Consider the following 20,521-nt stretch of genomic DNA (forward strand, 5'->3'; position numbering starts at 1 on the left):
CAAATAATTTTAGTTATTTTAACTGATGTAAAAGAATTTTTCTAATTTAACCTCAGAAAAGGAGGAAAAACATTTAATTTATTTTATTTTATGTATGCATGGTAATACACTTCCCATAATGGTGATAGTGTTTGATGTTTTTCCATCCATACTTGTGAATGTAACTGATTTGTTCTAACATTTCTGATTATTAATCCAAATAAAAGTGATAAAACTCCCAGATTGAACTCATTTTATTATTTAATTGAACGTTCAGTGAACTGAAACATCACAACTGAGTGCATACATCAAACGGTTAGTAAAATTACTGCAGTACAACATCAACTGGACAACTTTTATGGATGTGAATCCAATAAATAGAGGATAAAATAATAAATAATAAATATTAATCAGATGCTTCACTCTTTGGCGTCAGTAACTCCTCCTCCAGAGATGGCGAACGTGGCTTCATTCTCAGGCATATCAGGGCTAGAATGATCGCAAACAGATCCATCAAAACTGCAAATATGGCCGACAGAGTGGAGGTGCTGTGGAGCGGCGGCTCACCTGTCGAATATCTTGGCGATCCTCATCTGCTGCCCTTCCTCAGGCTGATGCGTGTGGTGGGCGTGGGCCAGGATGTGGCCGATCGGCTTCTTGGGGTCGGCTTGAAATCTGAAACATCCGAGCGTTTAAAGCACAGGACAGGCGGGAGGAGGCGGGGCTTTCTCAGCTCTTACGTCATTCCTGCTCCAGGATCCGCCGTCATCTGGTTGGTAACTAACACGGCTGACGTTGTACTCTGAGGACGTGATGAACGGATGAAAACAGACAGAAAACAGAAACTGAGCCTCATTTAGGATAAAAACAGCAGAGAGCCTTAAAGTGACTTATGATGCTTCCCTAAACAGGATCAGTCTGTGGCCTATACAAAACATGCTAGTCACATTCTTTGCTCAAAATCCTTCAGAATGAGCTGTTTTAACGTCCCTTTAAATCCAAACAAGCAGCTGCTGGCCACGCCCCCCACCCCAACATTTACACAGTGAAAATGGATGCTAACAGTTATACAACCATGCATCTTAGAAAAGCAGAAGTGGAGCTTCCTGCACAACCAATGCAGCAAGTTAATACGGCGTATTAGAGCACTGTAGATAGAAAAAAAGGAGCAAAGGGGAAAATGTGGAATTTTCTTCTAGAATTTTTCTAAAAATTTCAGTTTTTTGTGTGGAAATTTTCTCTTTAAAAGCCGTAACGCGGCGTCATAGCAAGTGGTTTCTGGACGGCAAGTCAACAACAAAACACTTCATCAGTTACTAAATTAGTTGATGATTATTTCAATAATCAATTCATCAAGATTAATCTAATTAACCTCATTAATATTCTAATTGATCAAATTGGTCTGTAGGGGATGAGGACTTGTCTGTTCATGTTTAATTTCATGTTAAATGTTCATTTAACAGACAGATTCTTACTTTTTAAATTTAGTTTGAACCGAATGCAACTTGGTGTATTTAATTCAATTAAAGACTTTATTTCCAAACTCACCAAGAATCGATTATGGAATCGGTACCAATAAATTCTCAGCAGTTCCCAACTCCAGATATTAACACTGGAGTAAAGATTCATTGTTTTAATGAGGCTCTCAGACGTCCTTTGAGCTTAAACTGAACCAGAACCAGAACCAGAACCAGAACCAGAACCAGGACCAGTTCTGGTTCTGGTTCCCACCTTCTGAGATCTTCTGCAGCCTGGAGAGCATCTGGGCCAGCTTCTGCTGCCGCCGCCAGCTCCTCCGGAGAAGTCCACCCTGAACAGAGCCATGATGGAGTCGATGATCTGAAGAGGAAGAGGCGACATGGCGCCGTGAACGCAGGATTTGGTTAAAAACAACACAAATGAACTAAAAACAGTTTAAATTCACCAACATTTGATTTATTACTGTTTTTAATATTCAGCGTTACACAGCAGGGACCAGTAAAACTAAAATATAACCAAATGTTTTGTTTTATAAACCTCATTACTGACTCGATAACAAAACATTAATTTAACAAAACAAAATCCCCAATTTCAGTAACATTTAAAGTATAAAATTTCATTGTGCTTTATTATGAATCAAGGACTTTCCAGGACTTTCCAAACCTTGAAATCACCTCTGAGTGTTTCAGGATGAAAGAGGTCAAACTACCTTCCTGACGCAGCAGGAAATCAATCAGAGGTTTGTGGCTCACCAGCAGCTTGAACACGCCGCCTTCTTCATGAAACTTTGCTGCTACGAAGTCCAGCAGCTCCATCTGGTGTTCGCCTGCAGGAACAGCAGGCAGTTTGAGCGACAGGAAGTTGGAACAAGGCTTCAGGAAGTGAGCTGGTCGTACTGGTGTAGGCGCGGGCGTAAAGCACGTTGTCCAGCACGGCGTCATGATCCACGTTGAACCGGTCCGCGATGTCCCGCAGCCGGTCTGGGCGGCTGCAAGGAGGTCAAAGGTCACAACAAACAGAAGAACAGCCTCAGACCTGATTTTAATTCAGATTTAAAACCTGTTGGAAAATGTTCCAGATTAATTTTTTATCTCTAATTCTGGGCGTCTGAATCAAACTGACAGGAAGAATCAAACTAAAGAAGAACAGAAAGAAGGAAGGATACAAGGAAAGAAGAAAAGAAATAAAGAAAAAGGAAAGGAAGAATGAACAAGGAAGAAAGAAAGCAAAAAAAAGAAGAAAGGCAGGAAGTAAAGATGAAAGTAAGGATCCATTAATGGAAAAACATTAATGGATCCTTAAGAAATAGAAGGAAGAAGGAAGGATAAACTCTCTCTCTAAGGATACAAGGTGTTCTCCGTATCGATGAAGATGACTTTTCCACCAGAGTATCCGTCTTCTCCTGGGAGCTGGGCCGTGACTGGAGACAGAAAACCCACGACACGCAGCAAAACAGTCAGAAAATATTAAAATATAATCACAAAATATTAAAATATTATCACAAAATATTAAAATATAGTCACAAAATATTAAAATATAGTCACAAAATATTAAAATATAGTCACAAAATAAACTTGCTCACCACAGAGTGTGTGAGAAAGCTGCGTTTTTCCCGTCCGAAATTCTGAGGAAAATCAGATCATTAAATAAAATCATCTGTTAGTTTATTATTAAATAAACTAAAAGATTTTATAATAAATCTTTTAGTTTATTAAAAGATTTATTTTAATAAACTAAAACTAATAAACAAGTTATTACTTGTTATGTAATAACTTGCTTATTACATAACAAGTTAAAAAGTGACACGTCTTCTCACCTCCGAAGGCCTCAGTGATGGCCATGCTCTCTATCCCTCCACCCAGCAGCTTACTGCACACACACACACACACACACACACACATGAGTGAACCCAGATAAAAGCCGCAGCAGCTGAACTGTGCGATCTTAACTCAAACTCCTGGCTGCCCGTCGTCACGTGGAAGACCTGCTTCCTCCTGGCGCTGTACTCGAAGGCCGTCTGGAATCCAACGTTCTGCTCAGGAAAACCAAAATGACTCAGAGTTACGCTCCTGTCCATTTCTGCATAACAGAACAACAGAGTGGCGTCTAACCAGCATCTTTCCTGCCGCCTCCTTGATTTTCTCCACCTTGGCCTCCGACAGGCCCTTGATGTTGCACAGAGCTTTACGCGTCGTCATCTGGATCCCTTTAACGGTGCAGATTCCCACAGACTTCAGCTTCTTAATGTCCGCCATGTTCTGGACAAAAACACAAAATACTACACTCTGTCTCTTTACAACCACAAAATTCACAGCATTTATTAGGATTTGATGCGAGAGGCACAAAACAGTTCAAAGAGACAAAGAGGAAAAATAACCGTAATTTTGGGTCTTTATCAGTTTTGCAAGAGTAGATTTTTACATTTGAGACTCATTCAGAGAGGCTCTGTAATAGGCATTTATCATATCATTTATTGTGATACAATTTCTTATAAGAATTTTGATTTATCTCTGTCACAGTAAATTCAGGATAATGAAGTAAAAAAAATAAAAACATGTCCAGATTGTTAGGATTGTTATTTTTACTATTTTCTTCACAGTTTGTTCCAGAAGACCATCAATAAATATCAATAAATTTGAAAATCTGATTAAATGCGGTTACTTTATGGACAAATCACACTTTATGTGACAGGAATGTTTTCCAAGAGCAGAGTTTGTGACGTGACACAGTCTGAGCCACACAGATACCTAAAGAAATAGCACCAACCTGTTATTATCATCACATTTATCATTATCACAATATTACCACAAAATATTGTGCTAAAGATTATCAGTAGTTCTTCAGACTGGACTTTGACTAGGCCATTCCAAGACATGAATCTGATTTGGTATACACAATTTTGTGTTAGTCTATCACATAAAATCCAAATGAGATACATTTAGTTTGTGGTCATAATGTTAAAAACTACATTTTCCAGGTGATTTTATGATATTTTACTTACGATCCCATGTTTCTGTAGAAGATCAATGTCTTGAAAAAACGACTCCTGTTTGATTCAGAAGAAATCATCATATTAAACCACAAAACCAGACAGAAATCACTTTTAAATCATTCCATCATATTATTTATTAATACCTACTTTTATAGGAAAATACTAAACTGTATTAACTATTGATCTTACCTCATCATCCTGGAAACCTGTATCATCCTCAACAACTTGATCCACAGCAACTTTCATTTTCAATTCAGAGTGAAGCTTAGAAATAAAATATAAAGTTTTCAGTTTTGTCACTTACAGGAGATTTTAGCCAAAAAGCAGAGCAGCTAGCTAATCGGAAGCTAGCTGGCTGTCTCTAAATTGATTCACAAAATACCGACTAAAAAATAAACTAAAGCGGATGGAATTAGTCGATTCTGGATATGTTAGCAAAAAAAAAAATGTAACGGATAATATATATAAAATAAACCCTATCCTAAAATAAAACTAGCCTTTTGTTTCCTCTGACGGCCGGCGTCTGTCACTGGCGGGAAATTAGGACCTGCGATGTATTCAAGTACTAGCGGAAATTTGGATTGTCTTAGTCAAATAAACGCATATATGATTATACACTCCCTCATAAAGTTTAATCGGTTGTTGCTGGTTTTTACACAACGAACCTAACCAGATTTAATTTTTATACTGTTGTGTATGCATTAATAGAGAATCTGGTTTGAGAAACTTACAGGACACGAGCAGATTATTACCCTGAAGCCCTCCTGAACGAGGAACAGAAATGCATGTGAACGCAACATTATATGCTAATAATAGCATGATATGAAGGACTCGGACTTCATCGCTTTATAAAGAGAAAGAGAAAAAATTAACTTTTGTAAAAACTATCTATAAAACAAGAAAGAAAAAACTTTTGTTTTTTCTTGTTCATATATTAAATGTCTTTGTTGAGAGCAAAAAAGTAAAATTTCTTGCTGGTGTGCAGAAATTTGGTGCATAAAGCTGATTGTGATACCAGACAATCGTGGTTCCACTTCACGTGTAACTATTTTTTAAAAATTCTGATAATGCTTTAGTTTTATGTCATTCTAATTTCTTTTTTCAGACAAACAAACCCAAATAGTCATTGTAATAAACCTTTATTATGACTTTTATATTTTGTAATACAAACATGCAATAACGGAAAGAAGTCATTCTGATCATCAATTTAGGTTTAACTTTCTATTTTCACTGCATTTATAAATACAGTTAGTAGCAAAGTTTTGCTATTAATAGTGTGAATGTTGGATAGAAATATTTCTAAAGATTATTTCTCCAGAAATAAACTTTATTGCCTTAAAGGAGAATATTTTATAATCTCAAATCTTACCAGCTTCATTGCATCTGCTAATGTTTCCCACACCATGATGCTGCCACCACTGTGTCTGACAGTGGAGATGGTAGAGTGCTGCATGTCAAACATACCGACTAATTCACCCGACGAACGTTTTTCTCTCAGGTTTACCTGAGCAGGTGATCAAATCCCAGAAGTCATTTAAGGTATTTCAATGGGTTTTAATTGTTGCAGTCAAAAAAGAAGTGACATGTTTAAGCATAAGACTTTCTCCTTAAATGGCAGCAAGAATTTTTTTTACATACAATCAATGAAAAACAAAACATCATTTATACCAACGCACCGTTTCTACTACCAGGACAGAACCTCTAAAAACAGAAACACTGATCAGACTTCAGACAACGTCCACAACCATCCTGACTCAGATCCTACAAACGTTTACTCTCAGTATTTCTTTAAAAAAAACACAAACGAGTTGACAGAAGCGATAGCTGCTCCTGGATTTCAGGATTTCAGTCTCTGCATGATGTTGAGCTCAAGGAGAGAGGCGAATCAGAGCGCTGTTGCTAGGCAGATTTTCCCAGACTCCTCCTGCTCCTTACACCTTGCCTAAGGAAGGTGCAGCAGGCATCATGCTGGGCATCCCGCCCGACATCGCAGTGTTGGGTCCTAACAGGATCTACAAAAAAATGAAACATCAAAAAATGAAACATCTTTTCAGGTTGTTGCTCAGTTAAAGGTCAAAGTGATTTTTTTTTTTATTGATTCCTGTAATGCTATTTTAAGAAAAAAAAAAAAGAACATTTACTTTGTTTTATTACTTCAGGAAATTTGTTGTCATTCTTTAAGAGCCTTGTTTTATTTTTGTTTTCAGGTTTTTAAATAAATAAAATAACTTTTGCAGAAAAGAGGATTTACATTTTCTTTTGTGGGATGTTGAAAATGATGGCAAACAGAAAATTTAAAAAGGCATAAACTGTAACTTAATGACAGAAAAACACGGATCTAAAACAATATGGATGGTATTTTTAGTGTCGTTCTGTCACAGAAAATCTGTTTATTATATGAACCAACATTTGTCATATGAACTGTAGCATCTGATGGTTAAATGATTTATTTAAACTCTCCGTATCATCAACCAATGTAAGATCTAGAAAAGAACAAATAATAATTACAATTGTTTTCTCCACTGTTTGTTATTCAATTCAAATTCAAAGATTTCAAATCACTAAAATCTACTTCAATCACCGTTACTGACCTGATGGACTGAAACTAAAACTGAGTGGTTTCTTATCCTTTTTCCTGTTTTGCTGCTAATAAAATAAAAGCATATAGCTTTAGTAACGACAAACAGAACTGACTGGACTCATTTGGCCTTTACTGTACCTAAAACATCCCCAGAGCCAAACATAGAGAAACTGCATTCAGCTTCTATAAACCACAGATCTGGAACCACCTTACAGAAAACTGAAACACTGAGTTCCTGTAAATCTAGACTAAAATCCCTCCTGGTTACAGCTGCTTCTGAAACATAATAAATGAAACACAAACACTTTGATGGGTGACGATTGTAATATTTCAGCTGGTGGCTGTGTGTTCTCAGTTTGTGTCTTTATGATGTGAAGCACTTTGAGCTGCCTTACTGCTCAAACGGGCTCCACAGATAAGGCTGATTGAAAATATTAGCAGATATTATTTTAGATTCCCTGTAGGTCAGAGTCACTGAGCGGTCCACAGAGGACTGGAGCCTGACCTGTCTCTGCTGCTGCAGCTGCTGCTGCTCCAGCTGAAGCCGCTCCGTCTCAAACACCACCGGCAGCACCAGGATCATGAAGGAGGTCGTCCCCACCCACAGCGCCGAGCGGGAAAAGCTGCAACAACGTCCACAAGCAGCCACTGAAGCTTTTCTCAGATACCAAAACAAAACTCCACCGTGATGCAGCAAAAGTTTATGTTTTAAAGGAAACTCTCCAAATTTATTTCCCAAACCATAAAAAACAAAGCATTTAACTTTGAGATGCACTTCTTCACACAAAGAGAAAATATGCATTTTGTGTGATTAAATTCTGCTTTGAAACCTGTTATTATTCAGAGTTGGGTTGTAACTAGTTACTTTTACTTGAATAACCTGTTCTTTTAGGAGTACTTTTACTGCGCCGTAATTTCATTATGAAATATCTTTACTTTTACTTGAGTAAATTTCTGGATTGCAAATGAAAAACAAACAAACAAATTCTCCACACAGACACACACCTGCAGTTTTTGATAAAGTTTAAGTTTTTCATTGAAAGAAACTGATTTGTAAAAATGTTCTTTTTCTGATTTTGTTATTTTTTGTTACTTAAATGAATTATTGTAATTTTGGTGCTTAAAATACCAAAATTTCCACTTATGTTAATAATTTGGTCTGTTAAAAAATAAAGAATTGTTAATTTGACTTTTTATGAAACACTTTTTAACTCTGACTAGAGTAATTTCTTGGATGAATACTTCTTTACTTTTACTTCAGTAAGTACTGCTACTCTTACTTCAGTACATTTTTAGGAACTCTAATCACCTCTGGTTAATAGTGCAGGCCCTCAAATTGCATTTGTAATTTTTACATTTGTATGGAGATGATCCATATTAATAAACACAAAGTAAATATGCGAGACTGTAGCCAGGAATAATGATTCCTTGTTTGTGAGTAGAAACAAGGATTAAAGCTGATTCTGACATTTAAAACGATCTGAAGGATCTAAAACTTGTAGTCCAGATCTTTCAGAAAAATATTCATTTCTGAATAAACAGATACTTTTACATTACATGTAAATATTAAGCGTTTAATAACCATAAAACTAATTTGTGTCCAACATCTGCATCTTTAAATATTTCCCATTTTTGATTACTTGTGCATCATTGCTGTGTTTCTGCCCGTGTTTGACTGCTGGGACTGTACCTATAAAACTTCTTTAACACGGAGACCGAGCACTGCGCAGAAGTCTCCGCAGCTGTCCTCACTGTGTCCGGGAACATCTCGGTCAGACCCCACAACCTCTCCACCAGGGTCTCATCCAGCTGAAGCAGACACACAAAACACCGTTAGTTATCACGATAAAAACAACTTGAGACAGATCAGCTTATACGGGAGGTTACAGTCTGTTTAAAGCCTTGATCGGCCTGTTAGTGGCAGCAGAACCTGAGGGAAGACTGGCAACAGGCACCACAGTTAGCTCACTTATTAGCACAGTCAAGCTAACAGGAAATTACGCTACATCTTTACTCTTGTTAACGCAAGTAAGATAAATATCTGAGAGGAAATATGCTAACATCTTCATCTTCATCGTCGTCTATCTCATCTTCTCGAAGCCGAGCAGACACCGGGCCTGACGCCGGGGACAGTTCTTCCACGGAAGCCATGTTTCGTATTCACCTCCCCTGGTGGAAGCCCGGCTAACCTCACTTTAGTACGGCCAACGATTCTCTGGCAGCCGCGGGGCGGTTTTCACTTAATTAGTTTTTCTGAACAATTTCCAGCGTTCTTTCATTCAGATTAAGACGAGTCTGAGCACCGACACTCCGAGGTCACAGACGGGAAAACGTGAGACTTGTCAGGGTCGCATGACGGTGGAAGGGCAGGGGTCAGTTTGGAGAAAACGCAAAACAAACTGCGCCCCCTACCGTGAGGACGGTCTAATAGCAAATCTTGAATCGAACAAATACCGACAGCCATCACCTTCTACAATAACTATTTCATCAAATGAGTTAGAACAATAGGTGGGTAGAGTACCCAAAATTAAAGCAGGTTGGTTCTTCATTCGGTGGGTAGAGACATAAGAATCCAGTACCAGTACTTCATAATAAAGTTACTCAAGTAAAAGTAAAAAGTACAGCATAGTAAAAATACTTCTATAAGTAAAATTTTTCAAAAATGTTACTCAAGTAAATGTGATTTATAAATGTAGCTGATTACTACCCAACTCAGATTACAACATTTAATTCAATAAAGTATTTTTTAATTTGACTTACTCAGTTCTTCTCTCTGTGAGTTTAGCATCATTTACCTTCCCCTATTAATTTGAATTAATGAAATTAAAAGAAGAAAAGACACATTTGCAATAGTTGCATTGTTTATTTATCTTATTAGCCGTCAGTACAGAGGTGAAGAAGTATATGCAAGCAGTTTGTAGTAGATAAATAAGTGTCAGGTGTGATTAAATATTTTTAGCAAGAAGGAAAGCTGATGTGATGGTAGAGGATGAAGAGGAAAGGACTAAATGGAGACAAATGATTCACTGTGGCAACCCCTGAAGGGAAAGGCCCAAAGAGAAAGAAGAAGTGAAGATAGTGAGTCTATCTTAGAAAAATGTTTGTCCAGCCCACAGTCATGACTTTTAAACATATCAGAAGCTAGAATCTTAAATAATTTTCAGATTTTTCATATTGTTGAATTTTGTTATTTTCAAATTGTAGCTTTTTTTACCGTTTGAATTTTATTCAGATGTCAGAAAATTTTCATTTTACAAATAAAACAATAACTTTTTTCTGAAATCAGTCATAAATGTGTATTGATATTTTTTACCTAGTCAAGTCTAATTTCATTCGTCAAAGTAAAACTAAGCTATCTCCTACCTTTCTCAGTTTCTTGGAAAATGAGCGTTTACTCTGAAAAATGTTTGGTTTATTCTCACCTCATTCCTCGGCTGTTTTTCCCGCTGCTGAGAACATTGAAAGGGGCGGCCATGGAAAAGTTGCAGGATTGCAGGGATTCCTTGTTTACATCCTCCCGGAGCGCGCCGGGGTGGGCGGTTAGCTCCGCCCCCATTCTTCTGGGCTGACGTCATTGTCGCTTAGTGTTTTTTATGAATGAAAGAATCCAACCTCAGAGCGCAGCGGAGTAATTCCGGAAAAGGCGGACTGACATTTTGTCGCCAGAGTCGCGTCGAATCAGCAGGTAAATTATCACTTGTTTATATCTAAATGTGGAGGTAAATGTTTAAATATTGTGCTGTGACGCTGTTATTCGGTGGTAATTACCGTGTATTGGAGGAATGCTGTCCACCGGGCGGCTCGCCAAGTGAGCAGGCAGCTGTTCGGTTTAAACCGTCCATGCTAGCTGCTAACGGTTAACATTACTAGCATATTAAGAAATACTTACAAAGTTAGGCTCGCTTCCTAATTAGCGTCTCTCCTCGCGTGTTATCTGCCATAAACAGATGCTATCTACTAAACTATATATTCTGAATATATTAACAGCCACTCGGTAAGTTGTTTAAACCCTAAATGTCCCGGGGACTCGTGATGGCTGTTTACTACAGCAGCGGCGCCCTAAGCTGGCCAGCTCCTCCTGTACGGTTTACGGGTAGATTTTAAACACCTAAGAACATGGTAAACAACATAATAATGAGCGCTGTGAGCTATTTGAAACAGAATAACAAGAATAGTGGATACTAAAGGGTAGAATGGTTAAGAATCGAGCAGGTTTGACCGTGTTGCGTTCACTTGTTGCTTCCATATTGTTATTTAAGTGCTTCATCCAGCTCGCTCGGTGTTTTGGTTTAATTAAAGCGGAATATTGAGAACTGGCTTCGCCTCGTAGCGGTGGGTGCTATTGGGTTTCTGCTAGCTGGCAGTCCTGGCAGGGCTAAAGCAGAAGGCGTATTGCTGAATCACCCTGACTTTACAAAGAGGCGGTCCCCTCGGTCCGCAGCCCGAGTCCTGCCCGGCTCGGACACTTTTTCCGCTGCGACCGCTGACTTCCTACGCTTGTCGGGAACCGGAGCTTGTTGCCAGCAAACCCACTCGCCCATGCAAAGATTTTATTTTATCCAGCGTTAGTGGACCAGCCGCAGGGCCGTGGAGGAGCGGGAGGCTGGTGACTCGTACCTCTGTTTCGTTCCCTCTCGTTGCCGTTTCGTGCAATTCTACGGAAATTAAACAAAATCATGTCTAAATGGGAGACCTAAAATACATGTAAATACGCAAATCTTTAAATATATATTCATTTTAAAAACAACAATGTTTATTCTGAGGTTAGAGCTTCTTCCTGTCAGTGGATCTGACTAAATTGTTTAGGTAACTACACAACCCACAGTCCTGCTGAAGCAAGGCAGGCCTTTAAACTGGCGTTTCAAAATAGTTATGACATAAGATTAAGAGGAAGTTCAGTGACCAAAAAATGCATAAAATAAACAGCAGCGTCTGTTTTTATGAACGACACTCAGAGTTCAGAGAGGATTTCTGTTTGTCTTCAAAATAAACAGAATTTCACATTAATTGTAAGTTCTCCATCTTATTGCTGGTGTGAATAATGAAAAGCGTTAAACATTATTTAAGATGTTAAATAACATCTTAAATACAGAAGACTTGTGGCTTCTGTAACCAAAGCCACAAGTCCAACCCATCATTGAGTTGTTACAGTGCTTCATTTTAATAACAGACTTTTTTATTAATAGCTACAACAAAAATACGGTAATTAGACGTATTGGTTTAAACTTACTTTAATTATTTAAAAATATTTTTTCATGCTTATTAAAGGTTAAATAAATAACAGAATAGTTTTATGCAAATCAAAAGCAGTTACTCAAACAAGAAATTAAATTATTAAAATAAATGTAACTCTGTCCGTCCCAAACTCTTTAGTCATCGGCTTTCCTAACGACGACCTCAGCTGCTCCCTCAGTCATGCTCTGAACAGAACCAGAACCAGAACAGAACCAGCCGGGATTCCCAAACTAAACTGAAATGCTACATAAAAGAAACACCTGGTCACCTCACTTCCATTTTCTAACCGCTCCGTTATAATTAACTTTTCTGGACGATAAATTGTCCCAGAAGTGATCACGATCAACAATATTATTGTTTTTGAGACTATTTAAATATAATAATGGTAATAATGGCATAATAATGCAAGAACTCATTCTCAAAGATCAATAAACTTTACATTTGTAATTTTAGCACTGAACGACATTTTAGACAATCAAAATAAAACAAATAACCAAAACTGTAAGTACAATTAATTATGAAGCCTCTATATATGAAATTTCACCAGAATGGAAATGATGTAACTCATTTTAATTGATCATGTAACGTAATTGATTGATTGTTTGTTGTTAGAGACACTCAAACGTTTCAGTTTCTTCTTCTTTGTGATCATTTTTAGTTTTATTTTTGTCACTGTTGTGTTTATGTTTCTGGTCTTTGATTTGCTGCCTGAAGAAGATAATTGATTCATTGATTAGATTCATTTAGTGAAGTCAACTGGATTTTCATTCTGTGAAAAGTTACCTTCACACTGCAGGGCAACCAGACCCACCCGAATGTTTTCCTGTGCTGCTGTAACAAGACAAACGTTTTCAGTTTGTAGAGATAAATACACAGCCATCTTTCATTTGGTTCATATTATTACCTTTCCTGTCTGTAATCTGAACAGATTGTAGAAAATTACTTCAGGTTGTAATCTAAGTGATGGATGATCGGTATGAAACGACCCGGGTCTGTTTCATACCTGGAAAACTCAGCCAGGACAGGTGAGGGTCTCCAAGAAGTCTGTGATTTCCCAGCCTGGAGCCAGTCTGTGAACGTCTCGTGTAATTCAGTAACGCTGCAACAAAAACAGAAAAACCTAAAAAGCAGGACGACGTTTCAGAAGAGGCTGGAGGAACTTGAAACAAGACAAAATAACTGAAAATAACAGAATTTAACTGTAAAAAGGAGAAACTAAACAACTGCAGCCTGAAAAAGTGAAGCAGACACAAAAAAACAGACAAAGTCAGCTGAAATTCAGGAAATATATGAATTTATATTCACCTAAAAATGGACACGAAGAAACCTGAAATATACACATTTAATAAAAACCAGGAGGGAGAAAACATTCCCTGTTGCCAAATTCCACTTTTATTTAAATAACTAAATAGGAAAGTCAGAGTTTTCCCTCAAACCCAAACATGGCCGCCTTGCGTCTAATCACCGTGGAAACAAACCAATAGTTTCCATTTTTCAACATTTTTCTCTCATTTAAGCTTCAACCTTCCCAGAACAATTACTTCATCAGCTGTACTACAGAATTAATCAGCTTTGCATTTATTTTGTAAATCAGTCCTGTGGGCCCCACAGAGAGAGACCCGGGTGCCGCCGGTGGTCCACGCCCCACCGTTTGAGAACCTCGGATTTAGAAACGCGTGTTGCCCTGATGTGTTGCTGCGTTGCACTAATCCTCCAGTGATTGTGAGCCCTAAATACACCGAAGCTCTTACTACTATGCAGTTTTTATGCAAGCAGGATTTAGATTGTGTAACCAAGTCTGTCTGGTCGTGGTGCCTTCAAGTGCTACTCGGACATTTTAAAAGTGTTTAATGTCAGAGAAAAGAAGGTAAAAACTTTTCTTCAGCAGTTAAAGTTTCTAACTTCCTGGTTGGATTATTCTGTTGGACATTCAGACATTTCCTCAAATCCAACATGGCCGCTTCTCATGTGAACCAAAGGAAAAACGTCCAAACTGGGTTTATTTCTGTCGTTTGGTGACGGTGTTGTGATTATTGACATAAACGCCCAAAATTAGAGAAATCAGAGCCGATTTACTAAATGATATATAAATACATTCTGATCTTTTTCTCCTGCTTCAACGTTTTTACACAATAATATTAATAAATTAGAATAATCTTTCCTATGAGTCTCATCTGTCAGTTAAAAACATTTAAGCAGGTATTAAACATTCCTTTCATTAAACGAATAATAGTTTTTTATTCTTTGACATAATATTCTAATTTTGAAGCAGAAAGTCACCAGACTGGGTGTGATTAATGATTAATTCATTTAGTGATGAAGTTCCTGAAATAAACAGATTTTCAGTGATATTCTGGTTTATTGATGTCTGTTTGCTGTGAGCCGAAGATTTTAACCAATAAAGTTGGTTCTGATTCAGGTTGCTAACTGTATTTAGCAACATTTTGGACTAAATAAATCAGTATTGGCCAAAATCAAAATTGGTGATCAATAATGAGAAACCTGCGGTGGTTGCCCTAATAATATGAAATAATGTGATGATGTTACTGAACTGCAGCCTTGTGATTCTCTGGGTTTAGTCATGTTTGGACTCGTCAAGACAGAACATCTTGACGAGGTTCTGAGGTCGGGTTCAGCGGAACCGGCCCGTTTATTCCTCAAACATCGGGACTAGAAAGCCTCACCTGGAGGACAACATGGAGGGAGGACGATCACTTTCCACAGAGAAAAATCCTGTGTTGCGAAAAAGGAGAAAGTTTTCTGTAACTCTGCAGAAGCAGGTCAGGGAAAAACCCGAGCCGCTTCGTCTGGGTCACAGCGGTTCTGGCTGCTTCTCACTGTGGTTTTATTTCATTTACTTTGTCTAATTCAGGTTGTTTTAATTAGTTTCAATTAGTTTAATATTGTTTAGTTTCAGTTTATCAGTTATTGTAGTAGTTTCAGTTTTTCCATGTTTTGGTAAATTTTTAGGTGCAGATTTCAAAAAGGTCAAAGTGTTGTGATCATGTTTACATTAATTTGGGTCATGAATACTCAGCAGATGATAATATTTTTAATTATTGATGAACAACAAGCTGACTGACATTTTATCCCAACATTTCCTGTCGATATTTTACTGACTAGCGTAGCGCCGCCAGGATGTGATGGAGCAAAAACTGCTTTTGTAAACTCCTTCCCATCATTTTGAAAGGCTAATAAATGATTTATAAACATCAAAATAAAGGACATTATGTCTATATTTCAGTGTGTTTAGTTAGTTTTCCAACATACGATACAGTTCCAGTTATAGTTTTTCCTCAATTAGTTTTATTTATTTCAGTTAATGAAGATGTTTTTTAGATTTTGTCAGTCTTGTTTAACGATAATAACCTCCGTTATGCGAGTGTTCGGGTTGCCTTGGCAACAGACCAGAACCTTTATCAATATGAAAGTGATGTGGAGCGCCACGGAGCCCACTCAGAGGTCATCCCACTCAGAGGTCATCCCACTCAGAGGTCATCCCACGCTGACCCTGCTTTGTTACAGCGCCGCTCCAGGTTTTTCCCCACTCGGTTTTATTTCTCAGTGAAAGCTTTGAGCCGTTGATGTTGACAAGAGGAAGTGTTGAGCGAACTGATTAGGACACCTGCCTTTGAGCAACTAAATGCCAGACACACTTGATATAACTTCCCCTCGCCATTCCAGCGAATAGAAGCAAAGCGGCCGGGTTTTCAGAACCTCCTCTTCCTCCGTATCAAACCGCAGCGCTTAATGACAGAGCGTGTTTGGAGAAGCATGAAAGCGCTGCGGGTTCTCCTTTTCTTCACAGAGTGTGCATGACCGGCCGTCTTGTGAGCGGATGGGAAATGTCAGGCCAGAAACGAGCCAAAAACAGCACAATGCCTGAATCACATGAGGAGCCATAAAGTTTTAATTCAGCTTTTTTTTATTCTTCTTCCACAGAGTCTGAATCTGTTTGAAGAGCCGAAGACAATCGGATCATGACGACAGAGAGGAGCAACAAAGCCCTGAAGGTGAACCGTCTTTATGACCCGGCAGAACAAACAGCAACACGAGAGCTGCCACATTATCACCACTAACTAGCACAGCTGCAGGCCAACTGCGCTGAAACATGCACTCATGAGCAGCAGCTGCTCTGGAGGAGCTGCAGAGATGCACAGCCAGCAGGAAGACGCGACCAAAATCTTTTTCACCCAAAAATATCTGATCTGATCCACTTCCATACGCCAGACCGATCCACTGCTTTCACTGGCTCAGTGTCGACTGAAACTACTGAAAACGTTTCTTTCTTTTTAAACAGACCTAAACCCAGGAAACCCAGGAACCAGCTGGTCAAACATGTAAAAAACTTTAAAAATCTGTTCAGTCACTGCAGTCAGGAGTAAAACAGCCAATTAAAATAAACAACAAAGAAACAGAAACTGACACAAACATCAGGTTGACTGGAACAAACACTCTAAATATAATGTCAAATAATTAATGAAGCACAGAATTAGATGGTCACAGATATTCAGTCCAGATTTATTTTTTAAATGTTGGTCCGGTACCGATAGTAATATGGGATCGGTCCATCTCTAACCCGTAGTTTCCAAGGCGTCTGATCGGCCATGTTGCATCCTGTTTGATTCTTCATCTTAATGTGGAACAAAATCAAACTGAGCTTTGATGACTTACGTCAAAGCTGATTCATGGGTTAGAATGGCCTAGTCAAAGACCAGACCTAAAAAAAAACCCTGAATATGCAGAATGACTTGATGTTGTCCATCCAGTCTGACGAAGCTTTTCATGGTGCAGTTCAGACTTAAGACTCTGAGGTTCTAATGTGGCAACAATCGGAAAAGTTTCATGTTTTAACTTTTATGAAAATAGTTTTTGTTGTTAAACGTGCCTCGATGTCATGACAGTGAAAAGATCCATCTCCTCCTCCTCCCCAAGATAATATTGTCCTCTGAAGAAATGAACCAAAACCAACCAGGAGGCGGGGCTTAGTGCTGTCAATCACTGTCATGTACTTGCTTCTACATGCACTAATGACGGCGAAACAACTCACCGTTACAGGAAGACTGTTTACCTGCTGTTGCCACATTAACTAGCATACACAGACTTGTTGCCATAGCAACTGACAACAACAACGCTAATGTATCAGGATTCAGTACCAAACAAATGCACAGCAGAACATTCAGTCCATTACAGTTTTATGTTTACAGGGTTGATGTTACTTTGCGTTTATTAATAAGTGATTGCTGTGATAGATTAGCGAGTCACTATTAGCTAAGCTAACAGAGCAGTAGTAAATTACCTATCGCAGCTATTAGCTAAGCTAACAGAGTCGTGGTAGATTAGCTATCGCTGCTATTAGCTAAGCTAACAGAGCTGTGGTAGGTTAGCTAATTTAACCTCCTGCTTTACTTTTGTTTGTCAGTTGGTGTTTGGGTCAAATTTAAAAAAAAAATGTAACTGAACCCAAACACAGCACATCGATATGTTTCAGATGTCAAGCTAGCTAGCATAACTGACCTATCTCCCTCTCCTTTGCTGTTTTTTTCTGTCCCTATCTAGTTATAGAAGTGTTGGCAATTAGTAGCAGATCACATGTACCTTCGCATTTAACATTTAGAGCGTTATGCTAAAAACCTGACAGCTAAAACCAATGCTAGTCGTCATTAGCAAGCTGTTTCTTGAGTGCGTGAGGTCATGCTGGAACGTGACTAAATATAAAGGTTACGACCGTCCTGCTCTGTGTTCCTGCCAGGTGAAGCAGGAGTGCGGGGAGAACGTTCCCTTCCTGTCGGACAGCGAGCTGATGTCGCTCTCCGTGCGGGAGCTGAACCTCCACCTGCGGGGCCTCTCCCGCGAGGAGATCCAGAAGCTGAAGCAGCGCCGGCGGACCCTGAAGAACCGCGGCTATGCCGCCAGCTGCCGCGTCAAGCGCGTCTCCCAGCGGGAGGCGCTGGAGCAGCAGAAGATGGAGCTGCAGAGGGAGGTGGAGCGGCTCGGCGCCGAGAACGCCGGCATGCGGAAAGAGCTGGAGGGGCTGGGCGCGCGGCTGGCCGCCCTGCAGCGGTTCGCCCGCGGCCTGGAGGCCGGCGGCGGCACGCTGCTGGCCACGGCGCCGCGCCTCAACACCGCCTCCGTCATCACCATCGTCAAGAGTCCGCAGCAGCCGCAACAACAGAGAGAGCAGGAGCCGTCCTAGGGGAACCGGAACCGGAACCAGGGGGATGAGAGGGGGGCGGGGTCAGGTGGTCTGCAATGCAAACAAACACAGAGGCGTGGAAATTCAGAACAAACACACAGGATGCACAGACTGGGTCAGTAGGAAAATACTAAACATGCTCTCTGCACCTTTTTCACGTTAAGCGGAAGTGATTTACCTCAGTGCAGTAAAGTGTGCGTCGTTGCCTAGCAACAGCAGCTTAGCTTTTCTATCCAGGAGCAGAAAGTTACCTGTCCTCGCGCCACACCTGAACCGGACCGACACCAGAGTTACTGTACCGTATTGCTGCAGACAGGAAGTGGGCGGTTCCTCAGCGCAAACTCTGATTGGCTCATTCCAGCAGCAGAAACTGAAACTGTTGATCCAATACCAAGTAAATACAAGACCAAGATACCGGTACCGATACTTTCTATTACCATCAAACGTTTGACCTTCAGCTGTTTTTGTGGTTTTACATTTGAATTATGTCATTAAAAGTCAAGACAGAATTTGGACAAAATTTTAACTTGTCTACAAAATACTTTTAGAATATATTATTATGAACAGAAACAGTAGAAAATAAATATGTTGAAGCTCTTATTTTGAAATTAAACCGGAAGACTTAATTCCGATCACAGAGATGTAAGCTAGTGATAGCTAAGCTAATATTAAGCAGAACGTGAAATGACGCTTTAATTTCGTCCAATCAGGTTTGGTTTTGTCGTCCAATTGATTTAGTTTGTCCAGTCAGGTGTGTCAAAACAACATATTTTGGGAGAGGAAGGGGGGGGGGAAACGCCTACTTCCTGTCTGAAGTTCTGGGTTCTGTCATATTCTGATCCCACCGTCCAGACTAGCAGTGGATATTAGCCTACCATAGCAGTGACTGTTAGCTGTCCCGCGTCTCAAATGTTAAAGATGCGACCGGAAGTGTTACTGGGTTTACTTCCCCCGCTGTACTCCTCCATCATGGCGGCCATCAACGCAGTGCCTTCGGTTCACGCAGAACCCAAACAAAGAAAAGCAGAAGCTAACCACTCCTCCTTTCCTGTTTTAGAGCCGCTGCACTTTCAGAATGACTGCTGTGGATTTTCTAGGTTTTCAAACCTATAACACACTCACTCACATCAATCATTTCATAAATGTGCAGTAATTTGGGTTCCGTCAGCTTCAGTTTCATTACAAACAGACTTTATCTCCAGGCTTCGTTCAGACCCTCGTCGCTCCTTCTCGCCTCGATGCAAATCCTCTGAAACATTCCAGTTTTGTGTTATTTGTAACGTCCGTATGTGCTGCAGAGACGAAAATGTTGAGTGACATTTTTAAGAGATATATATTCTATATTTTATTTGTATTTAAAGGTAGATATTCTGAAAAGACAAGCTAACGAGTGCTGTGATGTTCTACATGTTTTCAAAAGTACTTATGACTAGTCTGAGAAGATTCTCACGTCTAATTATTATTACTGTGTTGTGTGGCGACAAAGATTACAAAACGTTAATGATTAGCTGCGTAGAAATACTCAAAGCCAACGGCCATATTGATGTATGATTATTTTTCTGTGTGTGTTTGTGTTTTATTGCCATATTTGTACCAGCTCGTCGCAGCAGATTCCAGGGAGGGACATTTATTTTTCTACGATGACGTTTGTTTAAAAAAAGAAGAAGAAGAAAATCTGGGGAGACAGAAAGCTAAAGAAAGATGGCGGAAGAGATGGAAACAGAAAGTAGAGGCTGGAAGAGAAAGTGCAGAGAGGACGGCTGGTTGACTTGAAGAAATGGAGACATGTTTAGGCCACTGAATATTCATAGCAATATAGATACGAGTAGGAATTATAACACCAACCATGCTGCAGAGTAAGACATGTTTAGCTAAGTATGAGCATTTATTCCCGATATCTTAACGTTCTTCCAATCGTGCTGGATGTTTTGTAATACCTGCAAAACAAAAATGGTATTTGTATTTATTACCTGTATTTTTTCTATTGTGAAAATTTAAGTACATTGTCTATTTTATATATTAATTATAATAAATGTTGTACATATTGTACATAAAACAA

The 20,521-nt window shown here is 39.2% G+C and overlaps 2 protein-coding genes and 1 pseudogene across 3 annotated transcripts; 1 reads left to right on the top strand and 2 right to left on the bottom strand.

The window, feature by feature from the left end:
• Positions 1–215: 215 nt before the first annotated feature.
• On the bottom strand, positions 216–4,978 carry LOC122829966 (annotated as a pseudogene).
• A 595-nt stretch (positions 4,979–5,573) lies between these two features.
• Positions 5,574–10,621, bottom strand: LOC122829391 (mitochondrial import receptor subunit TOM22 homolog). Of its 2 annotated transcripts, none has more exons than XM_044113917.1 (4): positions 10,454–10,621; positions 8,722–8,840; positions 7,537–7,654; positions 5,574–6,462 (listed from the first exon to the last, which is right to left on the bottom strand). In XM_044113917.1, the coding sequence occupies exons 1-4, from the start codon at positions 10,604–10,606 to the stop codon at positions 6,382–6,384; spliced, it is 471 nt and encodes a 156-aa protein (XP_043969852.1). In that variant the 5' UTR covers positions 10,607–10,621; the 3' UTR covers positions 5,574–6,381. The 2 variants fall into 2 exon arrangements, with proteins under 2 accessions (XP_043969852.1, XP_043969853.1); XM_044113918.1 differs by lacking the exon at positions 10,454–10,621 and adding an exon at positions 9,093–9,427.
• A 24-nt stretch (positions 10,622–10,645) lies between these two features.
• Positions 10,646–20,521, top strand: LOC122829390 (transcription factor MafF-like). Its single transcript, XM_044113916.1, has 3 exons — positions 10,646–10,716; positions 16,209–16,279; positions 18,019–20,521. Exons 2-3 carry the CDS (start codon positions 16,247–16,249, stop codon positions 18,460–18,462), a joined length of 477 nt encoding a protein of 158 aa, XP_043969851.1. The 5' UTR covers positions 10,646–10,716; positions 16,209–16,246; the 3' UTR covers positions 18,463–20,521.

The sequence above is a fragment of the Gambusia affinis genome, linkage group LG04 (assembly GCF_019740435.1).
Source record: "Gambusia affinis linkage group LG04, SWU_Gaff_1.0, whole genome shotgun sequence".
NCBI lineage: Eukaryota > Metazoa > Chordata > Actinopteri > Cyprinodontiformes > Poeciliidae > Gambusia > Gambusia affinis.